Source organism: Nerophis lumbriciformis, linkage group LG30 (assembly GCF_033978685.3).
Source record: "Nerophis lumbriciformis linkage group LG30, RoL_Nlum_v2.1, whole genome shotgun sequence".
NCBI lineage: Eukaryota > Metazoa > Chordata > Actinopteri > Syngnathiformes > Syngnathidae > Nerophis > Nerophis lumbriciformis.
In genome coordinates, this window is record NC_084577.2 from 20,185,087 (window position 1) to 20,212,331 (window position 27,245).

A 27,245-nucleotide genomic window follows, 5' to 3' on the forward strand; every position below is an offset into this window, starting at 1 on the left:
GTGAGGGTTGGACTCCGTCAAGGCTGCCCTTTGTCACCGATTCTGTTCATAACTTTTATGGACAGAATTTCTAGGCGCAGTCAAGGCGTTCTGGTTTGGTGGCTGCTGGATTAGGTCTCTGCTTTTTGCAGATGATGTGGTCCTGATGGCTTCATCTGGCCAGGATCTTCAGCTCTCACTGGATCGGTTCGCAGCCGAGTGTGAAGCGACTGGGATGAGAATCAGCCCCTCCAAGTCCGAGTCCATGGTTCTCGCCCGGAAATGGGTGGAGTGCCATCTCCGGGTTGGGGAGGAGATCTTGCCCCAAGTGGAGGAGTTCAAGTACCTCGGAGTCTTGTTCACGAGTGAGGGAAGAGTGGATCGTGAGATCGACAGGCGGATCGGTGCGGCGTATTCAGTAATGCGGACGCTGTATCGATCCGTTGTGGTGAAAAAGGAGCTGAGCCGGAAGGCAAAGCTCTCAATTTACCGGTCGATCTACGTTCCCATCCTCACCTATGGTCATGAGCTTTGGGTTATGACCGAAAGGACAAGATCACGGGTACAAGCGGCCGAAATGAGTTTTCTCCGCCGGGTGGCGGGGCTCTCCCTTAGAGATAGGGTGAGAAGCTCTGTCATCCGGGAGGAGCTCAAAGTAAAGCCGCTGCTCCTCCACATCGAGAGGAGCCAGATGAGTGTCCGCCCTGAGATCGGTAGGTTGTGAGTTCAAACCCCGGCCGAGTCATACCAAAGACTATAAAAATGGGACCCACTACCTCCCTGCTTGGCACTCAGCATCAAGGGTTGGAATTGGGGGTTAAATCACCAAAATGATTCCCGGGCGCGGCCACCGCTGCTGCCCACTGCTCCCCTCACCTCCCAGGGGGTGATCAAGGGTGATGGGTCAAATGCAGAGAATAATCTCGCCACACCTAGTGTGTGTGTGACAATCATTGGTACTTTAACTTTTAACTTTAAGAAGATGGATGGATGGATGGAACCAGAGGGCTCCTAGATGCCAGCCAAAAATAATTTGTTTCTCAGCTGTTGTTTGTTTGGGTCGCAGCGGTACTCCGTTTTAATACACGTTTCCCCCACTGATGGCAGTAATGACAATATCAAACAAACAGAAGAAGTCTGGAGCTAAAGTCATAGAGAAGTTTCTTAAGCGCAAAATATATGACTAAATTGGTGAAGCTGTATTCAAAATTGTATTATCAATTTAGTTAGACTGCGTAATTGCATGTAAATGTCCCTTCTTTTGCAGTATTTTTAATTAGTACTTATTTTTGTAATCAGCCTGACCTAAGCCTTGATTATAATATTTGTGAATAACACATGATTTCCTACCATTCCAACTGAAAGCAGATTAGATATAATTATTGAATACGAATAAATCCAAGAGGAAGATGACTATTTCAGTGTTATTATTTGAGTGGGTTCCGGGCTCTTCTGTAGTGGAAAAGTTGGGCCCTGAGGTTAAAAAGGTTAAGAACCCCCTGCATTAAAGATTTAAAAAGGAAAATATCAAAAAGTTTCATGTTTGGCATTCCTCCTACGCTCGCTTTCTTCTTGACTTGCAAAGTTGAGCTAACCTCGTTGCAGACATTGTTTAACTGAACACAACATGATCTTCCCTCATAAATGAAAATGAAAACACAGGCTTCTCTCGAAGGACCTGTGCCTATTCTTCAAACCTCACACATACACACACACACATGCCCCGCGCGATAAAACTCCCTGCAAACAAGCAGGCATGTTTACATCAGTACGTGAGCACCGTGTGAATGTTGGTGTGTGTGCCAGTGTGCAATCGCACTGCACCAAAATAGCTCAAATGCACCAAGTTTACAAGTGAGGCAGTGAGAGGATGATGTAATTTCCTTTGGCAGCCCTTCAGATAAAAAAAAAAATATATATATATTTTGCAGTGTCGCAGTCTATTGCTTCACTCAAACACAAAGCGTACTAAAGCTGTCTTTATTCACGTAAACCTGCTAAAATGTAAACAGGTTCTGCTTGTACAGCGCTTTTCTCCCTTCAAGGTACTCAAAGAGCAACATACTCTTTACTTTTACTTGAGTATTTTTGTAAAGAAGAAATGCCAATTGTACTACACGGCAAAAACTGAAATCTAAGTAAGATTAAATATCTCAAATAAGGGTGATATTTGCTTATTTTCTGTCTGATAAGATAATTCTTCTCACTAAGCAGATTTTATGCTAGAGTGTTTTACTTGTTTTAAGGGTTTTAGTCCTAAATGATCTCAGTAAGATATTACAGCTTGTTGCTATGACCTATATTGAGTAAAACATGCTTGAAACTAGAATATCAACTGTTGCAAAGCTGTGTCATCAACACTTACAAGTATTAAACTACTTTTTTAAAGTAATAATTTCTTATTTCAAGCATGAAAAAAAAAAAAATCATAGGCACAAGCGGTAGGAAATGGATGGATGGATGGACTTTGACACAATTGTGTCTCATAATTAAAACAGATGACAGCCAAATGGACTTTGCTGTCTTATTTTCAATGAAACAATAGAAAATACGTACTCATATAGTAGTACAGTTGGCATAGTACAGTAAACTGACAGTTAATACTTAAACATTTAACATTTGACATTTCTAACAATTTTGAACAGAAATAGTTCATGCACATTCAGATAAATTCTTCAAAATTACAATTAAAATGTTTTTGGCCTGGGGCCGGGCTGTATGTATGAGCACTAGTTGACTGAAAAAAAATATATATATATAAAAAATTGACTGAAAGAGCACACACTTGGCGCGATGATGTCATGTTATCGATGGAAAATTGAATTTTTAGACCATATGATTTGCCTGAGCGGCTAGAAGACCCCGAGAGAAAGCGGTTTTCTTTTCATTAAGAACAATAAATTAGTTTTTAGTATAAGTTTGCTGGTTCCAAGAAATATAATGCCAACCGCATATCATTATGTCAAGATAATGGCACTCGCGTTTATTTAATTTAGGAATATTTTTCAACATAATGAGCAAAAAGGTCTTTTTTTTTCTACCAAGAAAAGTGCACTTGTTCTTAGTGAAAATATACTTATTTTAAGTATTGGGTTCATTGAGGTTAGCTAATTTTACTTGTTTTGGAAAGTCTTGACAAGCCAAATTTTCTTGTTCTATTGGCAGATAATTTTGCTTAGTTCAAATAAAATACCCCTAATTTTTGTAATTTTTTTCTTCTTTTTGAACACTGATTTTATGCAGTGTGTGTTGTACTGAGTTTTATTCTGATTGCTACATTAATTTATATCATCAGTATATTTATTAACAATGTAATGATTATTGATTGCACATAACGCATTCTCTTGGCTTCATCAGAGAGACTTCTTCCAGGGGGCACGGTCACATGACTCCATTTCATCAATCAAACGGAGCCTGACGTCAGACGAGCAGCACAACTTTTTATTGTTTACTTACAAACTAGGAAAAAGAACATTTATATCATAAGCTGTCATCTGTGTCGGTAGAAATGTTCACATTTCAGCCTACTGCCAACTGGACCAGTGGTTCTCAAACTTTTTCTCACAAAGCACCACCTCAGAAAACACTTGGCTCTCCAAGTACCACAATAATGACCAACATTATAATACAGTAGCGTAGTAGGCCTAAGTATTTGTTAAAAACAAGGAAGAGGTTTTATTTAACAAGTATATTTAATATTTGGCCATTATACCATTACACACAATTTGAACAGTAACACTGTATTTGAATATAGGAAAATAAAGCACCGTACTTTAATCAAGGCATTCTTTGGCGTACCACTAGATGGAGCCCACGTACTACTAGAGGTACACGTACCACAGTTTGAGAATCACTGAACTTGAGAAAAATTTTTTTCGATATGTTTCGGTTCTAGATGTTTTTTTAGTTGCGCTTATGCTAACATTAGCTCTGTTATAATGTCACAGGTGACTGTAAAATGTGCATCTTTTGTGGTGCCTGCTGTAGGGTCTTTTAATTCAATACTTACTCTTGCTCAAGTAATTAATTAGATGACTACTTCTCTTACTTTTACTTGAGAAAGCAGGGATATTCATCTACATTGTTTTGGGGGCCACATTTCCAGAAAGCGATTAGTTAGTGTTATCGTTTTAAATTAAAATTATCGGGAAACTGTGGTTAATAACACTTTGATCAAGTCACAGACAGATAACGCTGACCATTTACTGGAGACGCAAGCTAGCACTAGCTAGCTTAGCTGCTAACATGAAAACAAGAGACGTTAGCGTCTTTCTCCACTAAAAGACAACATTCCCCAATCTAAACTTATACGAACACATTACTGTCTGAGCAACTAACATATTTAATGGTGTACATTAACCCTTGTGTAACGTTCATATTGTTGTTACTCAGCCAGCGTTTGTGGGTCTGATGGACCCGTTGCATTTTGTGGCTTTTAATGCCTCACAATCAAACACTTTTACGTTAAAATACTGAACAGATGTTTATTGGGATAAGGTAAACATCTGTTCAGTATTTTAACATAAAAGTGTTTGATTGTGAGGCATTAAAAGCCACAAAATGCAACGGGTCCATCAGACCCACAAACGCTGGCTGAGTAACAACAATAAGAACGTTGCACGGGAAATTTCTCTGCCAGTTTCTGCATCCCACAGGGATTCTTCTTTTGTGTTTCTGCACCTGCGGTTCCCACACAAGTTTGCAACATTGTTTGTCAACACTGTCTGCTCTCATTTTCTCGCACATTTGACCCTCTGATGTTCTGTGTACCTACACTCTGTCCTCCTCCTGTCTAGGCCTGTTGTGTGTGTGTGTGTGTGTGTGTGTGTGTGAGTGTGTGGTACACAGAACATCAATTTCTACACTTTTATTAGCCCCGGGTCCAGTGGACCCGGACATCTTATATATAATAGAAATGTGTAGGGGGGTGTATGGTGTGTGGTCATTAAATATGTATTCTGATATATGTTCTTCACAGAAAATGAGCCAAAGTCAGTGAGTCTCAGTTTGAAAAATTAATTAATTGTATCATTTTTCTTTTAATAAAAAATGAAAACGGGTCCCGAACACCACACAGGCTGTGCTCTCTTAGAACAGAGAGATCGATCAATACTCAAAGCAATATGACAACAGGAAGTGAATTTGCGTGACTTCACATAAACCGGAAGTGATGCACCAAACACGTTTTTTGTTTCTTCGTCAGTAAAAAAAACCCCATAAAGACTTACCATAGTAGAAGTCTCCCTGCTGGTACATCATGAGCGTCTGGACTTCCGAGCCATCATCTCTGCTGAAGGAGAACGTTCTGGTGTTTTCCGGCCTGAATTGGTTTTTCCACGAGCCCCTGAAGTAGACGGCGTTGACCAGGCTCAGACGAGTGTCATCGCCAAAGTCCTCGCAAGATATAAGGTCCCGGATCTTACCTAAAAGGAAGTGTTTAGTTTTGTCTCAAAGTGGGTCCAATTGGGCTACCTTCCACTACTCACCCTCTGTGTGATTCGACACCCAGTTGCTAATCTGCTCGGCCACAGCTACCGAGTCGCTGAAGTCGACGGTCTCCACATTGGCCTTGAAATACTTGCTCATCACATGCAGGAATTCGGGGTTAAAGGTGATGCCCTCCTGCAGGAAGAGACTGTTGGCAAAGCGGACCGTGTACTGGCTGTCATCCCCAGAGAAGGCGGCGGTCAGGTTCTGGAGCAGAGAGAACTCCACGCCTGAATGACACACGTATATTCATAAGAAAAGGCAGAGAGAAAATATTAATAAAGGAAAAGTTTGTTCCTCATGCACTCCCGGAGAAAAGGGTGCATTTATGTGCCTCAAGGAAAAACTAATTAGTGGATTCCATGGCGAGAAACTGGACCAGTGCAACATTTGAACGTCCTTTTCAGGGCATACAGCGTACACTTCTATGAGAGAGTATTAGGGCCACAATGGGAGAAAAAACCCAATTAAACAATAAAGTCATAGAATTACAAGAATAAATCCATTCCCAGAATATAAATGGATTTTACTGTACATTCATCGTATTGTGAAGACGAAAATGTGCAATTAAGTACTACTGGCTTTAAAGTATCTGCTTGCAATTATTAATTATGTTTTTTATTCTTATATATATATATATATATATATATATATATATATATATATATATATATATATATATATATATATATATATATATATATATATATATATATATATATATATATATATATATGTATATTTGTACATATCTATATATTTTCATATATATATATATATATATATATATATATATATATATATATATACACACATACTTACATAGATATACATATATATATATATACACACACACACACACACACACACATTTGTACATATACATATATAAGTACATATACATACAGATATACATATATACATGCACACACACAGACGTATGTATATATACGGTATATATATATACACACATACTGTATATCAAACACATTAAAATTCAATAAAATTATATATACATATATATGTGTATATATAATATATATACACAAACATATATATGTGTATATACAGTATATAATATATATATGTGTTTATACATATATATACTGTATATATATATATATATATATATATACACACACAGACACGCATATATATATATTTTATACATATACATACATACACACATATATATATGTGTGTGTATATTTGTGTGTGTATATATATATATATATATATATATATATATATATATACACACATATATACAGTATATATGTATAAACACATAAATATATTATATATACACATATATACATATATATGTGTGTAACTTTAATTTAATTTACTTTTAATGTCTTTGATATACAGTATGTATCTATATATATACATGTATATATACAGTGTATATATATATATATATGTGTGTGTGTGTGTGTGTGTGTGTGTGTGTGTGTGTGTATATATGTGTATATATATATATATATATATATATATATATATATATATATATATATATATATATGTGGGTATATTATATATATATTTGTGTGTGTATGTATATATATATATATATATATATATATATATATATATATATATATATATATATATATATATATATATATATATATATATATATATATATATGTGGGTATATTATATATATATTTGTGTGTGTATGTATATATATATATATATATATATATATATATATATATATATATATATATATATATATATATATATATATATATATATATATATATATATATATACATGCATAAAACTATATAAACAAAAATATACATATAAATTACAATTTAAAAAATTGTTAAACACAATTATTTAGGAAAAATATATTTAAAAAAAATAAAAAAAATACACATATAAATTACAATAAAAAAATAGTTAAACACAATTATTTAAGAAAAAAATCACTAGTACAAAGAAAATGTTTTTATTGTAAATTAACAACACATTTTTAATCAGGCTTTTTACAGAACATTTTAAACTGTTTAAAGGTTTTACATTTTTATTGTATTATCTTTCATTGTAATTATTGCTATTATTACTATTACTTTTTTAATTGTATGTATTTTACATATTAATTTAAAACTTTTTTTATTATTTTTTTTTGAGATGAGGGTATTTTGTATTGCTGGTGTTTTAGGTGGTCATGCTATGTCTTGCCATCAATGAATTGCTTCCATGATCACTATCAGCGATACAAGCCCTGTATTTACTTGGTATCAAATCGATACCAACATTTCCACTATCGCTTACCCCTTAGTTCGCATCATAAACTCTGGTTTATTAGACCACAGAGGCTTTATTTACGTTGCACAAGACCCTGGTCCACTTCCAAAGTCTAAACTCACAATAATTACAGCAGAACTGTACTGAGCTAGTTTCAGGAAATATGGGGTGGTTTCGTAAAATATGTACAAGAGACTGATCTGAAATTTAACCCCGATTAAAAAGTGTTTGAATGGTGGAAAATTGATGAGTCTTTTGTCTGCTTTTGTGTATTGCTGCACCGTGTTGGGGACATTGTGGCTTCATGTCAATATTTGCCTGTACTTACATATAATTCCAATTTTATATATAATTCTTGTGGGTTACTTGTTTGGGGGAGCAAAAAAAAAAAGTATTTCTGGACTATGTATGTGAAAAATCTAATGAAAAAATGTTTACAAAAACAAAAAGAGCTGTACTGAGCTACAATGTGCATCAAGTCTTTGACCTGCAGGCCGAAGCTAAAACCAAGTACCGGTATGCTTCCTCACCTGGCAACAAGTGGTTAAATCCAACGGCGTGTCGGATCTCCTCCAGCGACACTCCCTTGGCTCCCAGCTCCACCATGCCCAGGGCCACCGCCAAGCTCAGGGGGGAGAAGACAATGTTGTCCTGGCTCCCCGCCGCCTGCAGCCGATGGTACAGCCTGACAGAGAAATCCGACGTCGCGTCCTCCGGAACGTCCGCCGCTCGGCAACCGTAGCCCGGCAACAGGACGAAGAGGAAGAGGAGGAGAGGGGCCGATACGTCCAGCATACACATTGCTGCGGCGATAGCTCGTTCTGGAAGAGGTGGACAAAGAGGAGGAGGGTGATTGTCAAAGGAGCGAGAGAAACACGTGCGGAGGATGAGTGAACGGAGTAAATCTAGGACTGGGCGGCCACAGAGGTGTGGACAGGGGGATGAGGAGGAATTCATGAGAATGACGTGGATTACGGGAAATGGACAGAGACAAATGTGTTTAAGGAGCGCTCGAAAGAAGTGAAGGGCAGGAGGAGGACGGAGGAGAGAAGACAGAGATACACAGTCGTGGTCAAAAGTTTACATACACTTGTAAAGAACATAATGTCATGGCTGTCTTGAGTTTCCAATCATTTCTACAACTCTTATTTTTTTGTGATAGAGTGATTGGAGCACATACTTGTTGGTCACAAAAAACATTCATGAAGTTTGGTTCTTTTATGAATTTATTATGGGTCTACTGAAAATGTGACCAAATTTGCTGGGTCAAAAGTATACATACAGCAATGTTAATATTTGGTTACATGTCCCTTGGCAAGTTTCACTGCAATAAGGCACTTTTGGTAGCCATCCACAAGCTTCTGGTTGAATTTTTGACCACTCCTCTTGATAAAATTGGTGCAGTTCAGCTAAATTTGTTGGTTTTTCTGACATGGACTTGTTTCTTCAGCATTGTCCATACGTTTAAGTCAGGACTTTCGGAAGGCCATGTACACACATATATATATATATATATATATATATATATATATATATATATATATATATATATTATTTCGGTTATTTTGATACTTTTCAGTACTTTTCGATAATATTCTAAATAAAGGGGACCACAAAAAATTGCACTATTGGCTTTATTTTGACAAAAAAATGTTACGGTACATTAAACATATGTTTCTTATTGCAATTGTGTCACTAAAATAAAATAGTGAACATACTAGACAACTTGTCTTTTAGTAGAAAGTAAGCAAACAAAGGCTCCTAATTTAGCTGCTGACTTATGCAGTAACATATTATGTCAATTTACATTCTATTATTTTGTCAAAATTATTAAGGACAAGTGTTAGAAAAATGAATTATTAACCTACTTGTTCATTTACTGTTAATATCTGCTTATTTTCTCTTTTAACATGTTCTATCTACACTTTGTTAAAATGTAATAATCACTTATTCTTCTGTTGTTTGAATGCTTTACATTAGTTTTGGATGATACCACAAATTTGAGTATCGATCCGATACCAAGTAGTTACAGGATCATACATTGGTCATGATTTAAGTCCTCATGTGTCCAGGGACATATTGCCTGAGTTTATAAACATAACATAAATAAAAAAAAAAACGAAAAAAGATTTTGTGATGCTAAAAAATATCGATGTAATCACTACACACCGTAGCTCACCGGCGTCACAATGTAAAGGGTCGGTATATCGGAACCGTTTGAATAATACCCTGATCACAACACGCCGAAAAGAAACTAAAATTACGGTTAATCAATGTCCTTTGTAAGGAAAGTTACCCAGTCTGCTGGTTTGTAAATATTAGTTATTGCATGTGCAGGTGACAAAACAATGTGTCCACAACAATAGGTGGCAGCTACAATATCACTGCCCTTGCCTAGGAACACCTACTTCTGAAACGGGTGTAAGTTTGTCAAAACATTCTCCCCTACTATTTCAGCTGAGCCATCATATTTCTGACAAATACGCCACATGGCGGCGTTGGATTTTTTTTAACCCTGAAATTTGGTTTAGTAGGTAAGTAACAATTAACAGTATTTATAACAACCCTGCAGTAAAACTGTGGACGGTTAGTACACCATTCTGTATGAAAATTATTGGAAAATAGTGATATATGCACTTTGATAATTATTAATTATTAAAGCAAGCTAGCGCTCATTGCTAGCTAGCTTAAATGCTAACATTGATACGAGATACAATGACGTCTTTCCTCGTACTGATATAATATGGCTCATTGTATGGAACATGTATATTTACTATATATATTTGTCTAATAATAAAAAATAAAAATGCATGACATTGTCGACGACGATCCGCCTACGCATTTTCTAAAAGTCATCCGCCATTTGACGGCAGTTTTTTTTTTTTTTTTTTTTTTTTTACAAACTTTTTACATTTTACTGTTTTTAGACAACCGTTCCCCAAAGTGTATCTACTGATAAACTGAAATAATAAAAAAACACAATTTTACTCCCTGGGGAGTATATAATTTAATAGCAGTTAAGTAGCATTAAGTCCTCAGAGAGTTAAACGTATATAAAACATTTTTAGATTAATGTTTTTTCTTCTGTTTTTGCTCAAATCTCTCAATCAACTAAATTAAAATAACAACCGTGTCATGTTTTTATTCATTTATTTGAACCCCTTTAAATGCCATTTTGAACAAATGATTATTCCTTTTTTTTTCTTTTGAAAAACTTGCATAAAATAAGTTATTGACCAAAAAGTAACTACCAAACTGGGCTACAATTGTTTTTCAATGTATCGTTAATATTTAAAATAATACAAAAATTTTATAAAATTAATGTCAATTTTTTTTTATTTTTAAATCATATGAATGATTGGATTATTCCTGGGGTGTAACTTTCTCGCATAGTTTAAATAAACTTGAAAAACACCCCAAATAGATGTATCTTTCATCAGTTTTATATGTGTGTTTTTGCAGTGTATTTGATTTTGTAATCAGCCTGACCTAAGCCTTGTTCGGCATGTTGTTGTATGCACTGGTTTATGTGTTAAATAAATCATAATTGCTGCTATTAACACATTGTTCATGTGCAAAATGATCGATGCAATTGTTCATGTTGTTATCTACACGTGTGTTAAAGTCTTTGTCACGGTAGTGTTGATCGTGAACACAGGAAGCAGATATGGCAGGCAAAGTGCAGGTAAACAGCAGGGAAGTGCAAAAGGAAAAAAAAAACAGTCACAGGAAGCATTGGGAAAGCTATGCAACCGTCCAGATGACACGGCTGGCATGAAAAGCATCCTGATTGGCAACCAGGAACAAGTGTGTCCTGAATGCCAATCAGAGACAGATGCTCAGTCAGAAGAGGTAGAGGCCAAAAGAAGGAAAACAGGAAACCGAGACAAAAATAAGAACGCTGGACAGGAAATAAAACAAAATACCAGAAACTATGATAATTGTCATAGGAGATCATGACTGTGTTCCCCCCCTTAAAAGAATGAGGCAAAAATACCACTTAAAATTCTTAAAATGAACATTTGTGTGTGGCTTTGTGGCTCCACTTTGGGAAGTTTATATGTAGGGTTCCCAGCATGCCTTGCAAGTGAGGACGGAAACCCCACACTAAGCTTTGTGACCAACACAACCAAATCATCTGGAAAATCCTCTAATCTCGACAATGTGATTAATTCCATGCCATTAAACTGACCCGCTTTTTTAAAAAAGCGATCCCTCTCTCCGTCGTAATCCGCCAGTTGACATTTGCGCAATTAAAAAAAGTGACGTCAAACAGGCAGCGTAATCCTTGCTGCCATTTAAACCTCACACCTTGCGCCTGCACGCCCGGCAGGCCGCGGGACTTGAGTGAACATGGACACGACTCACATGTTTGGATCACATCTGCACACGTTCACTCTGACCTGCACCTTCTTGCGTAAGACAGGGTTGCCTAGGCAACAGCATGTGATTGATGCAGGCGTACTGAAGAGATAACCTCACTCGACTATTTATTTTCAAACTGTCGGAGTTGGAGCTCCAGACCACGTTTTAGATTTCTGGACCGACAGTGTTGGACTTGAGGTTCCGCTGGAGTTAAACCCATCTGTTAGAATAATTATGTATATTAGAGATGCGCGGATAGGCAGTTATTTCATCCGCAACCGCATCACAAAAGTCGTCAACCATCCGCCATCCACCCGAACCAACATTCTATCAAAACCACACCCGCCCGCACCCGCCCGTTGTTATATATCTAATATAGACGATGCAAGGCATTAGTGAGGTTATAAAGCTTTTGCCTGTTAAAGAAAAGAGACTGATCCAATGCAGCAGAGACATTCAATGCGTGCCACGCATTAGTGGCTAAGAGATATTAATGCGTGATAATATTATTTATCATTATTATAATATTATTGTCATTTCCATTAAGAAAGTGTTGACTATTGTTGCCAATGCCCTCAGATCAGGAGTGCGTTCCTCACACTTTGTGTGCGCAGTTGCAGCGAGCAGAACGAGGCTTTTAAGAAGTTAAAAAAATGTTTTAGAAAGACTAGGCCTATATTTTCGTTAGGTAAAAAAAATGTTCTGAATTTATTTCAATGAATATTAACTTGTTAACGTTATAATGCTCAAATAGGGACGAGGGCGGGGTGCACAGTGAAGCAGTGAACAATTTCGCGACAAAGATGAACCTTTATTGATTGATCTGCAGCCATGACAAAATATCAGACAATCTCCATTGTCAACGACGGGCAGGAAAATAAAGACAAACACATAGCCTATGTTGTAGGCATAGGCTCATACGTTTTTAAGTTTAAATAAAAAAATAAATAAAAAATGTGCCTCATAAACCTTAGGCTGTCAATCACGCGCACAAACTTAAATTATACAATAACATATGTATGTCATCTCTATTTAAACAAAAATAAATTAAATAAATAATAATAATAAATTACCTGCAACTTATTGGCCAAGGCAAATAGCTGAAGGGGGGAAATCAAACCCATCAGACTGCACTTTATCATCAAACTTGAATTATAATGAAAATAGACGGTCGCGACAAACAAAGCAGGCTAAATAGCCTTATATTGTCGCCAATCAGAGATGCGCTTCACTTGAAAGCGAGGCCAAATAATTATTCACACATAGTAGTATATCTCGAATAGAAAAAAAACACAATAAACAACGCAATTGCCTTAATTCCTTTGCATTGTAGTGCGCCCAAACAACACGTAACCATCAAAATGATTTAGCTGACCGAACTCAATATAGGTTAGACATGGGCTTGTTTGGTACAGTCTAGGTAACGTAGACTAATTCGTTTAACATATCCAACCGTATGTCTACTTACTTTTTTTTTTTGTTAGCACTATGCAGGAATAAAATGGCATCTACAGTGCCAGGATTCATGCGAGAGCGCCTGGCCTCTAAAATGCGCCCTGCTGCGCTGAAGGAGCGCTCACTTGCGCCACTGTTGCTGGGATGCGGTGCCTGATGAATAATTGACTGTTTCAAAGAGTGCTGCTCGTTTTTCGTATGTGGGTAACAACATTTAACTATGTATATATATTTCCTGAGAAGAACAATTTTCTGCAGGTTGAGTGCCAGGAAGTTACGACTGTGCTCTAAAGGGTGAGCGCGGCTAAGGTGAAGTGGTATTACTGGTCTTGGTGGGGATGAGCGCCTTGTATCATTTACAGACATACTTGCCAACCTTGATACCTCCGATTTCGGGTGGTCGGGGTGGGGCGGGGGCGTGGTTGTGGGCGTGGCTAAGAGGGGAGGAGTATATTTACAGCTAGAATTCATCAAGTCAAGTATTTCATATATATATATATATATATACATATATATATCAGAAATACTTGACTTTCAGTGAATTCTAGCTATATATATATATTTATTTATTTATTTATATATATATATATATATATATATATATATATACATATATATATATATATATATATATATATATAAAAGAAATACTTGAATTTCAGTGTTCATTTATTTACACATATACACACACATAACACTCATCTACTCATTGTTGAGTTAAGGGTTGAATCGTCCATCCTTGTTCTATTCTCTGTCACTATTTTTCTAACCATTCTGAACACCCTTTCGCAGGTACCCAGAAAGGTTTCGAGTACCACCAAAAAAACGGAATCTCTAAAGACAGTATAAAAATCTGTGTTAAAGGTGTACAAAGACTGTTTGTATAATAAGCATGTTATTGTTTACAAATGAGGGTTAAGAGTTCAGTACTAAAAAAAAAAAGAATGTGGCTTAAGTACAGTTTTTTAATTGAGCTGCTGCATTTTTTGGTTGGGTTGTTTATTTATTTTGAGTAACTTCTACATTTATAAAAGGGGAGGAATGTAATAGAGTGATCTATGTTTGTCTGTTGCCATCTCCTGGTGAATGTTGGCTATAGCGTACTGGGGTTACTTTTGGTTGGCCAACGATTTGCGTGATGTTGCGCACCTGACGTCAAGTGTGTGAGTCTGTTCTGAAGTCTACAGTAAAGAGACGTACTTCATCACCTCGCCTGGTTGTTGCCTCCAACTCAATATTTTACAACAACATTGCTGTTTACGGCAGACGAACTGCTTTACGGTAGAATAAAACATGACTGCTGTTGTTGTGTGTTGTTACCGTGCTGGGAGGCCGTTAATGAAACTGCCTAACAATAAACCCACATAAGAAACCAAGAACTTGCCCTCGATCATTCTACAGTTATAACGTGTTTGGGCAGGCACGCTGTTTATATTGTGGGAAAGCGGACGTGAATACAGGCTGTTGACATGTCACTCAGGTCCGCATGGAGCTGGAGGGGGCGTGGCTTCCAGCTCCGCCTGAATTTCGGGAGATTTTCGGGAGAAAATTTGTCCCGGGAGGTTTTCGGGAGAGGCACTGAATTTCGGGAGTCTCCCGGAAAATCCGGGAGGGTTGGCTAGTATGTTTACAGACCACAATAGTCTGACTACGGTCCGTTTAAAAAAAAAAAAAAATTCCAAAAAACTGCCTCATTGTCGAAGTCACTTTTACTCTTTTATCCATAATTTCTTCATTTTTGCTCTCTCTTCTCACTCCATGCAACGAATCAACCACGAAACAACAAGATGACACTCTTACCTGATTGGCTGTTAGCGTGTCACTCCCACTTCCTGCGTTGCTCAGTTACCAGAGAGCGGGTGCCTTTGTTGGTGCAACCAACCTTGCTTTGCAACTTCTGGTTTCTTCTGGTGAAGAAGAAAAAATTATTACGCACGTTTTATCGAACACATTTTTTTAATTAATACCGATTATTTGTCTATTGTGATATATATATATCGATATCGTTTTATCACTCAGCCCTATTGCTGGACACTGCAATATATATCACAAGATAGACTGTAGGCAATATTGCCTATCCCTAGTCTGAATCAATCCAGTTCATTGCCATATTTTCCACTTTACTTACATCACGATCGTAAACCAGACCATCTCACATACAATATGTGAATTTTAAGGCCAAATATAAAAGTGTCTCTTAAAAAACAAGCCACTTCAGCTTCTTCTTCCCATGTTCATGCTTGCGTTGACCATCTGTCTTCTTGACACACTGAATAATCAAGCGCATTGATAACCATAATTCAATTGACCAATCAATCGTCACACCCATCCCTAGTTCCCACTATGTTACATTTAGCCGCGCCAGTAGGATCATCCCCTTCAATTATCTCTGCACTTGAGCAGGTGATTGCAACCTCGCACTAATCAGACTAACACCCCCCTTATCTGCAGCACATCCTCGTCTCAGTGGATTTGCTGATTGCTCGCCTTGTTAGAAAATGACATAATTTGCTCCTGGACCGGCCGGAAGTCCCAGGGTGCTCGCTGTTCGCTTGACAGGGTGAAGAGAGAGGTTAACGACCCTTTATTAATCTTACTAACCAGCGGACAGAGGCAGAAGGAGTTATGGACGTAGAGGACTGAGAAGATGACTAACTGTAAGGAAAACAAAGCAGACCACTAATGATTTATATACATACATATATATATATATATATATATATACATAAACATTTATACATATGCATATATATATATATATATATATATATATATATATATATATATATATATATATATATATATATATATATATATATATATATATATATATATTTGTATATATATGCATATATATACATACATATATATATATATATACATATATATACATACATATATATACCTATATACATATATACACATATATATACATATATATACATTTATATACACATATATATATATACATACATATATACAGTACATACACATATACATACATATATATACAGTATATACATATACACGTATATATACATATATACAGTATATACATATACACACATATATATACAGTATATACATATATATACATATACAGTATATACACATATACATACATATATATATATATATATATATATACATACATATACAGTATATACATATACACATTTATATACAGTATATACACATACATATATACTGTACATACATATATATATATATATATATATATATATATATATATATATATATATATATATATATATATATATATATATATGGGGACGGCCTGGCGCGGTTGGGAGAGTGGCCGTGCCAGCAACCTGAGGGTTCCTGGTTCGATCCCGAGCTTCTACCAACCTAGTCGCATCCGTTGTGTCCTTGAAAAAAAACACTTCACCCTTGCTCCTGATGGGTCGTGGTTAGGGCCTTGCATGGCAGCTTCCGCCATCAGTGTGTGAATGTGTGTGTGTGAATTTGTGTGTGAATGGGTGAATGTGGAAATAGTGTCAAAGCGCTTTGAGTACCTTGAAGGTAGAAAAGCGCTATACAAGTATAACCCATTGTACCATTTTTTTACTGTATATATATATATATATATAAAAATATAGACAAATATACATATATACACACTAAAGTGTGTTTGGGATAAAGTGGCTGAGGTTCCTTCATAACTTGTCCTTATGTGGGATCTAACCCGAGGATGTTGTTGTGGCTTGTGCAGCCCTTTGAGACACGTGATTTAGGGCTATATAAATAAACATTAATTGATTGATTGATATTCAAACTCAGTGTTGCTGTTCAAACTATGCAATGTTACAGTGGGCAAAATGACTAAATATACTTGTTAAATAAAACCCCTGCCTTGTTTTTAATGAATACTTATGCCTACTACGCCAATGTATCTGAGGTGGTACTTGTTGGAAAAAAGTTTGAGAACCGCTGATCTATTGTGTTGTTGTTGTTTCATACAATATTTGTTATCTAAACTTGTGTCTTACCTTTTAAAAGGCATGTTACCTGGTAAAATTGTGACGGTTTAAGCGGGTTCAAGCACAAATCTATTGATTTCACACGGTGATTCGAGATACAAGTGTTTTGAGTTAAGAGTTCTGTCACAAAACCAATTAAGTTGAGGTACTAATGTATTTAAATTAAACACTTAAAAAAATCTATTGCACTGCGCTTATGATATTGTGTCTTCTAAGCAAATTCCTGTGAGCGCCACATTTTTAGAACAACGCGGACTCAGCAACTGTCAGCGTGAATGCGCTGCAGGTTTTTCAGGACAAACCTAGATTACGGTTTGTTTTGTGCCATGCAAGCGGAGCACGGTGTTTTTATTATTTTTTTTAAGCCTGTGAAGGTACACACTCAGTACTGCATGTTCTCGACTGACACAAAAACACACACATATTTGGAAAGTTCTGGTCGTCACGTGCACGCACTCAGCGAGCGACCCTGCATCCCTTGTCTTGTTTGGTTTTGCAAGGCTGATTGGACTGACATTTAATTATTGAAGTGCAATTAGTGCAGTGCTTGGAAGGAATAGGCACACACACACACACACACACACACACACACACACACACACACACACACACACACACACACACACACACACACACACACACACACACACACACACACACACACACACTGACATTGCTCAAAGGCGCTGAGCACGACAAACACACACCTGCAAAAGGAGGGGAGCAAGTACACTGTAAAAACTAAGGTACTATGATCGCCACTTAAAAGTATTTTGTTTCAAGATAGGGATGTAACAATATGGAATTTCACATCACGGTTATAATGAACAAAATTATTGGTATCATGTTATTGTTGAATGTGCTCAAAAAGTACTAGAACAGCAAAGAGTGAACCCTCTTGCGGCATGTTAGGACGGGTACAGGCCAAACAGCCACGCAATCTCATTTATCTGTCGATTAATTAATCCACCAGGAGGTTTTGTATTCACTTTGTTGGTCCGTCTGTTTGTTAGTTAGCATTAGCAACATAGCTCAAAAAGTTCAGGGCGGATTTTGATTGGACTTTCAGGAAATGTCAGGAATGGAATAAGGAAAACTGACCAAGAAAGGGTCTGACAGCGTCAATATTGATGTGCACTGTTTATATTTTAATACCTTTAATACCTTATACCACAGGTGTCAAACTCAAGGCCCGGGGCCGCCACATTATTTTATGTGGCCCGTGAAAACCTGGAAATAACATGCGTTAATAAAATGCTTAATCTTTTCTTACGAAATATTAGTTTTTTCCCCTTTTGACATTAAAAATCATGTACTGAATGGAACTGCATATTTTTTTGAATTCAATATTATCAAAATCAGCCCCGCGATGAGGTGGCGACTTGTCCAGGGTGTACCCCGCCTTCCGCCCGAATGCAGCTGAGATAGGCTCCAGAACCCCCCGCCACCCCAAAAGGGACAAGCGGTAGAAAATGGATGGATGGATGGATGGATTATCAAAATCAAATTATTAAATTATCATGTATTTCCAATTTTTTTTTGTGGTTAAAATAAAGATAAATACTGTATTTAAATATCTGCTTGAGTTATGATTTCAACACAAATGATCAATTAAATTGTAGACTGTAAAACTGACAATAAATTTTACGGTTAAATTCCGCCATCTGAGGGTTTTTTTTTACCGTGAAATCAACTTTGGTACCGTTTTTTTCCATACACAGTAATACACTAAAATATTAAAAAACCAACAAAAAAACCAACAAGATTTTACGGTAAAAAAAACTAACTGGCGGCTTCAATTTTACGGCTAAAAACAGTGGTATTTTTTCCCCATTCCATTCCATTTATTCAATTTTTTTACATGCTGTAAAAAACCCACTGCTTTTACTGGAAAATTCTGATGACTGAGCTGCCAGTTTTCAAAGTAAAATTTAATTTTTTTTTTTGCAGCTTATGTAAAAAAAATATTGTTAATGTATTATCTATATACACGTATATTCATATAGCACTAATTGTTAAAAGCGGCCCTTTGAGGGCAATCATAACTGCCATGTGGCCCTCAATGAAAACGAGTTTGACACCCCTGCCTTATACAATTAAACACTAATAATATTAAAAAGACCGAAATGAGGCCACAAACCAAATTTTGTTTCTGGCCACAAAAAGCCCGCACTAGTGGCAGTTTGGAATTAATTTGACCAAATACAATTCATCCTAGTGGGAAACGTGGAATCTGAACATATACCTTATAACAATGTTTCTTAACCACAGAGCTGGGGGCCATTGTTGGATCGCAAGCTTCCCCAACAGGGCCATCAAAAATCTGTTTCTCAGCTGTGGTCCGTACGGGTCGCAGTTGTAATACACTTTTCCACCACTTGTGGCAGTCATGACAATCTCAAACAAACAGAAGAAGTCTGGGGCTAAAGTCGTAGAAAAGCGCAAAAAATATGACTAAAGTAGTTAAGCTGTATATTAGCCTTCACTTTAATTTTATAGACAGTTTAGTTAAGAAACATGTTCATTATTAATTTATTTTAGTACTACATAACTACACATGAATCTATTTTTCATCAGTTATTTAGTCCCTTCTTATGCAATATATTTGGTTGGTATTTATTTTTCTAACCAGCCTGGCCTCAGCCTAAGGTTTATGTTTTAATCAAATAACTTCTGTGAATAACACACGGTAGGCTAGATATAATTATTAAGTATGATTAAAATCAAGATGACTAATTCAGTGTTATTATTTGTGTGTGCCCCAGGCCGCTCTGTCTAGAAAAAGTTGGGTCCCGAGGTCAAAAAGTCGAAGAACCCCATCCATAAGATTGAAGAATGTTTGCATTTTGATAACTTTCTTATGTATTAACATATACAAATGAACATGTGTTTAAGACAAACGGTGCAAATAAAATAAATGGATGGTATTTTCTTTGTTTTTGTTTTTTAATAATTAAATTTAGTTGCGTCAGATACTTATTTTGGACTGAATAATCAAATACAATGTCGATTACACTTTTTTGTCATATACGGTACAATTAGATTGGAGGTAGATTTATACCTGCAAATGTGTGTGTGTGTGTGTGTGTGTGTGTGTGTGTGTGTGTGTGTGTGTGTGTGTGTGTGTGTTACAGGGTGGGTGAGTTGTCAGGGGAGAATAGGAGCAGGATATTACAATCTGCTTCGTAAATTCACACTCACAGCGCCTGTGCCATCATGTATTTCAAGGACAAAAAGCCACCACACCGGATGCATGAATTGATTGACACGGCAACAGGCACTAAAAATAATAAAATAAATAATAATACAAATTTGAATGGGGAAAATACAATTTTCTTATTATTTCCCCCACAGCAAAGAATGACATTCTCACTCACACAATTCCACATTCATGACAAAATATGCACATCCATCCATCCATTTCATACCGCTTGTCCCTATATGCACATAGATGGACATAATTATGAGACACAATTAGATCACAAAAACTGCATCTTTATAAAGATAATTGTTGAAATATTACTGACTTGACGAGTGTAAAACTGCGCTTACCGATGCCCAGTGTGGATGAGGTGGTTGAGATGGTTGAGGTGATGAGCGCTGACTGCCGCTCTCCTCCGACGCCGCAGATTACTGCCTGCTGTTTTGCCGCAGGCCCCGCCCCCCTTAACGCCGATTGGTCCACACACTGTCCGTCAAAGAGTATCACATCGGAAAGATCATTCCCGTTTAGAGTTTTCTGTTTCGCCGCGTCGTTAGTTACATTCACCCAACCACTAAGCCTTAATGCGTTGGTCTAATAAGTCATTTTATATATATTTATATATCCACAATGTTGTTCGTACTGGTTTGAGCAAAGAAGTAGTGGACATGATGAAGCAAATACTTACTACCACAGCAACAGGGCGGAGGGACAACTGTCTTGATGTGGTGAGACATGGAGGTTTACGCTGAACACTTGGCTTTTTCCTCACGTATGTACACTATTTAATGATTATTTATAACATAGTCAGTGTAAATAGTGTGTTCTGAGCTGTCGAAAGCACAACCCTGTCAAACGCGGTACTGTTTTGTTTGTCACAGTATTTCCGCCTTTGAGTGCTGTTGGGATTTGTAGTCCTGAAGATAGCGAGTACCATAGTTTAACATTGAGGACACTTCTAATGGGAACTACAATTAAAATAATTACTCACTAACTCACCCGCGAAGCGCTTAAAACATACTAAATGTCACTGAAAATGGTTATTTACTACCTTTTAATGTTAAACAAACTCCACAAAGGCGTTGAAAGTGTTAGACATGAGTTACATTTTGTCATACTTGCCAACCCTCCCGAATTTTCCGGGAGACTCCCGAAATTCAGCGCTTCTCCCGAAAACTTCCCGGGACAAATATTCTCCCGAAAATCTCCCGATTTTCAGCCGGAGCTGGAGGCCGCGCCCCCTCCAGCTCCATGCGGACCTGAGTGAGGACAGCCTTTTTTCATGACGGGAGGACAACAGGGTGACAAGAACTAAATCATCCAGACTAGAGATAAATTGTATTATTATGTTTATCTTACCTAAAAAATAAATATATTTATTAATTTTAAAAAAATAAACTAAATAAATGTTTACTATATTTTGCTAAAAACATCAAAATTAATTGTATTTTTATTTGTATTTTTTCTGACTCCTTATTACATCCAGCCATAGAATTATACATTAAAATAAACATATTTGAAATAATTCATTTTAAATTATCATAATAATTCATTTAAAATGACCATATTTAATTATTAAAGTAATTGCTTGTTTATCAACAACTTTAGCATTTTATTCATTACATTTTGAAGCTCTCAGAAGCCAAGTTATGTTATATTCCTTAATATTTATTTAAGCAAGTTTGAAGTATCAATTATCTAAACACAGTTTTGTTTGCATATTTTCAGGATATATATGTATATATATATATATATATATATATATATATATATATATATATATATATATATATATATATATATATATATATATATATATATATACACATAAATATATGTGTGTGTGTGTATATATATATATATATATGCATGAAATACTTGACTTGGTGAATTCTAGCTGTCAATATACTCCTCCCCTCTTAACCACGCCCCCAATCACGCCCCGCCCCACCCCCGACCACGCCCCCCACCTCCCGAAATTGGAGGTCTCAAGGTTGGCAAGTATGCATTTTGTGGTAACAACGTTTACTTCTCCGGTTATCGATGACTGTTAGATAATGAATGGTTGGTATGAATAAGTTTATAGGCAAAACACCAGCAACCCACAATTAACTTACCCACTGACACGTTTTTACCCATCTTCACCCTCTGGAATCAATGGGAGTGTGAGAACTTACTAGATAGAACAGGGGTGTCCAAGCTTTTTTTCACTAAGGGCCACACACTGAAAAGTCAAAGTAAGCGGAGGCCATTTTGATATTTTTTATTTTCCAAACCAATACAACATATAGATTTTTAGCAACACTTAGGGCAGACCTAGGTAAATTAAGGCCCGTTAAGCTTTTCAATCTGGCCCGCCGATCATTCCCAAATAATTTTTTTCGATCTTTAAGATAGAAACTGTAGCTGTCATTATGATGTGCAGTGATGTTTTCTAATGACCCTAAGTCTTGAACTATACAAAGTATTTCAATGGTTGGAATCTGTGCTTTTGCATGATGTACTACAAACCCTGTTTCCATATGAGTTGGGAAATTGTGTTAGATGTAAGTATAAACGGAATACAATGATTTGCAAATCCTTTTCAACCCATATTCAATTGAATGCACTACAAAGACAAGATATTTGATGTTCAAACTCATAAACTTTATTTTTTTATTATTTGCAAATAATAATTAACTTAGAATTTCATGGCTGCAACACGCGCCAAAGTAGTTGGGAAAGGGCATCACTGTGTTACATCACCTTTTCTTTTAACAACACTCAATAAACGATTGGGAACTGAGGAAACTAATTGTTGAAGCTTTGAAAGTGGAATTCTTTCCCATTCTTGTTTTATGTAGAGCTTCAGTCGTTCAACAGTCAGGGTCTCCGCTGTCGTATTTTACGCTTCATAATGCGCCACACATTTTCGATGGGGGACAGGTCTGGACTGCAGGCGAGCCAGGAAAGTACCCGCACTCTTTTTTTACGAAGCCACGCTGTTGTAACACGTACTGAATGTGGCTTGGCATTGCCTTGCTGAAATAAGCAGGGGCGCCCATGAAAAAGATGGCACTTAGATGGCAGCATATGTTGTTCCAAAACCTGTATGTATCTTTCAGCATTAATGGTGCCTTCACAGATGTGTAAGTTACCCATGCTTTGGGCACTAATGCACCCCCATACCATCACAGATGCTGGCTTTTGAACTTTGCGTCGATAACAGTCTGGATGGTTCGCTTCCCCTTGGTCCGGATGACACGATGTCGAATATTTCCAAAAACTATTTGAAATGTGGACTCGTCAGACCACAGAACACATTTCCACTTTGCATGAGTCCATCTTAGATGATCTCAGGCCCAGAGAAGCCGGCGGCATTTCTGGATGTTGTTGATAAATGGCTTTCGCTTTGCATAGTAGAGCTTTAATTTGCACTTACAGATGTAGCGACCAACTGTATTTAGTGACAGTGGTTTTCTGAAGTGTTCCTGAGCCCATGTGGTGATATCCTTTGGAGATTGATGTCGGTTTTTGATACAGTGCCGTATGAGGTATCGAAGGTCACGGTCATTCAATGTTGGTTTCCGGCCATGCCGCTTACGTGGAGTGATTTCTCCAGATTTTCTGAACCTTTTGATGATATTATGGACCGTAGATGTTGAAATCCCTAAATTTCTTGCAAATGCACTTTGAGAAACTTTGTTCTTAAACTGTTTGACTATTTGCTCACGCAGTTGTGGACAAAGGGGTGTACCTCACCCCATCCTTTCTTGTGAAAGACTGAGCATTTTTTGGGAAGCTGTTTTTATACCCAATCATGGCACCCACCTGTTCCCAATTAGCCTGTTCACCTGTGGGATGTTCCAAATAAGTGTTTGATGAGCATTCCTCAACTTTATCAGTATTTATTGCCACCTTTCCCAACTTCTTTGTCACGTGTTGCTGGCATCAAATTCTAAAGTTAATGATTATTTGCAAAAAAAAAAAAAAGTTTATCAGTTTGAACATCAAATATGTTGTCTTTGTAGCATATTCAACTGAATATGGGTTGAAAATGATTTGCAAATCATTGTATTCCGTTTATATTTACATCTAACACAATTCTCCAACTCATATGGAAACAGGGTTTGTAGTTACTATGGTAATCTAATTAGTTACTTTGGTAATCTAAGTCACAGCAGCTCAGACGAGGCACCAAGCAGTGTGGGTGGGGAGCATTTCTACAGAGTGTCAGCCTGAAATGCGGGTGTCAGGGACAGACGCCGAAGGAGTTTTTTTTACAACAAAGTTGTAAAGCTTTGTGATTTTTTACCCTTTGTGTTCATATTTTGCTGTGTTTGTTGCATTTTGTTGCATTTCGCTTGTTTGTAAAATATGTCGATCGAGAGGGGGTGTGACGTTCATATGTTGTCAATATTCAGTGTTTTATCGTTCATAGGTAATATTGTAAATCCCAAATTCTTTATTTTCATGTACATTCTGGGTGTCTCATTCAGTAAAAAAATAATTAAAAAAATTAAGGCGGTCTGTGATAACGTTTTTAGCATTCAATCAGACATTATTGTGAGGTTTTGTGTTAGTGTTCCTAAAAATAGATATACCTGTGCCCGGACACATTTTTTTCTCTAAATTTGTGCTAAAATTGTGTTAAATTGTCATAAATTGTCATACCAAAGACTATAAAAATGGGACCCATTACCTCCCTGCTTGGCACTCAGCATCAAGGGTTGGAATTGGGGGTTAAATCACCAAAAATGATTCCCGGGCGCGGCAACCGCTGCTGCCCACTGCTCCCCTCACCTCCCAGGGGGTGATCAAGGGTGATGGGTCAAATGCAGAGAATAATCTCGCCACACCTAGTGTGTGTGTGTGACAATCATTGGTACTTTAACTTTTAACTTTTAAATAAAAACATTTATTTTTACATTCAATGCTTAAATGTCCAGACTAACTTCAGAGCTATCCATCAATATAAAGTTTTCATCAAGTTTTTCATTTTTTATGCTCTTATTGTAAAACAAAACAAAACAAAAAACTAAAAAAAACAACTTTTTTTTTTAAATTGCCGAAACACGACATCCCCCCCCCCCCCCAAAAAAGTTTCAAAGTGGAATATATAATGTGAGGTAATTAGAGACTTAAACAGGGCAATATTTCATAACAACATTGTTTTCAATCATTAATTATCTTTTGAGCATTGACAGTTTTTTAATTTAAAAACATCCCACTAAAGTTCATGTGGATCCAAAATGGCCCTCTCATAAAACTGTTAAAAATAAGTCATATGTTAATGTTTTATTGTTTTTTTTTTGTTTTTTTACTTTCAATGCTTAAAGCTGGACAAAGTGGCTGGGGAGAGGAAAGTCTGGGCTTCCCTGCTTAGGCTGCTGCCCCCGCGGCCCGACCTTGGATAAGCGGAAGAAGATGGATGGATGGATGGATGCTTAAATCTTTGAATCAACTTTAGATCCATCCATCAATTTTAAGTTTTACTTTTTTTTTTTTTTTAATGTTTTTGTTTTGTGCTCTTTTTGTGAAAGAAAACACCGTTTTTTATATAGCAAATACACAAAATATGAAATATATTCATAACTATATTTTGTTAATATAAATAGTCATGGTAAATTAGAGATACACAAGAAGTACATAACCAATTGTGACAGAAGTTTGTTGCGGTATAGGTGTGTATGTTTTTTTTGGGGTGCAGATCTAGATGAAAATGCAATTTATAGAATTTATTTTCTACTTCTAGACATTTTGCCATCTTACATTAAGACCAAGTGACCTACCAGATCCAGCAGATGGTGCTGTTGTAAAAGAACAACTGGCTGTTAAATGTGCAGGAAGGAAGAGGAGTAGCATCCCTTGGCACTCTTGAATTTCCTAACACCCAAGTCAGATAGACAAGTTTAGAATTGTTCAGAAGACTTTGATCTGTGTTCTACATTTCTAGTAGTCTTAACTTCTTTTCAGTCTAAGAACATATACAGTACATACAATGCAATCATTACAGAATATACGAGTATCTCATCTATTTGTTTGCCTTATTTTTACTCTGTTAGTTCACCCGCTTGCTGTCGGCCTGTGGGACGGAATGAACGCAGGGACGCACAGAGGACCATTAATCGGTCGACTGTCAACAATGACCATGGAGGGCTTGGGAAAGAAGCCGACACCCCCTCGGTCATGGATGTACCCTGTCTTTAACCAGGTAAAGAAATTGTCTATTTTCCATGTGAGATGCAACGTAAAACTTAATATGAACTGCATCTTTCTCTACAAAGCGCTCAAGGAAGGGCTAATAAAAACAAATGCAGAGATCATAAACCACCACTTGAGCCTGATGAAAATAGAATAACAACTAATGAAAACCCAGCAGCATAGTCATGAATAAAAATATGTTCATTTTAATAAGTTGTGTAAAATGATCTGAAAATGACAGCCTGTCTGATGTTTGTAATGAGATACAACGCCAAGGCTCTAACCCAGCAGGCAAAAGACATTGATACAACGTT

General features: G+C 36.7%; 1 protein-coding gene across 1 annotated transcript in view; it reads right to left on the minus strand.

The window, feature by feature from the left end:
• Positions 1-21,266, minus strand: part of serpini1 (serpin peptidase inhibitor, clade I (neuroserpin), member 1) — a 43,322-nt gene extending 22,056 nt beyond the window's left edge. Inside the window, exons 1-5 of the mRNA XM_061925792.2 lie at positions 21,099-21,266; positions 15,346-15,452; positions 8,256-8,546; positions 5,466-5,696; positions 5,208-5,402 (exon numbers count right to left, since the gene is read on the minus strand). Of these exons, the coding sequence (XP_061781776.1) occupies positions 5,208-5,402; positions 5,466-5,696; positions 8,256-8,526 (697 nt within the window). The 5' untranslated portion in view covers positions 8,527-8,546; positions 15,346-15,452; positions 21,099-21,266. The remainder of the gene's footprint in view (positions 1-5,207; positions 5,403-5,465; positions 5,697-8,255; positions 8,547-15,345; positions 15,453-21,098) is intronic.
• Between the last annotated feature and the right edge of the window lie 5,979 nt (positions 21,267-27,245).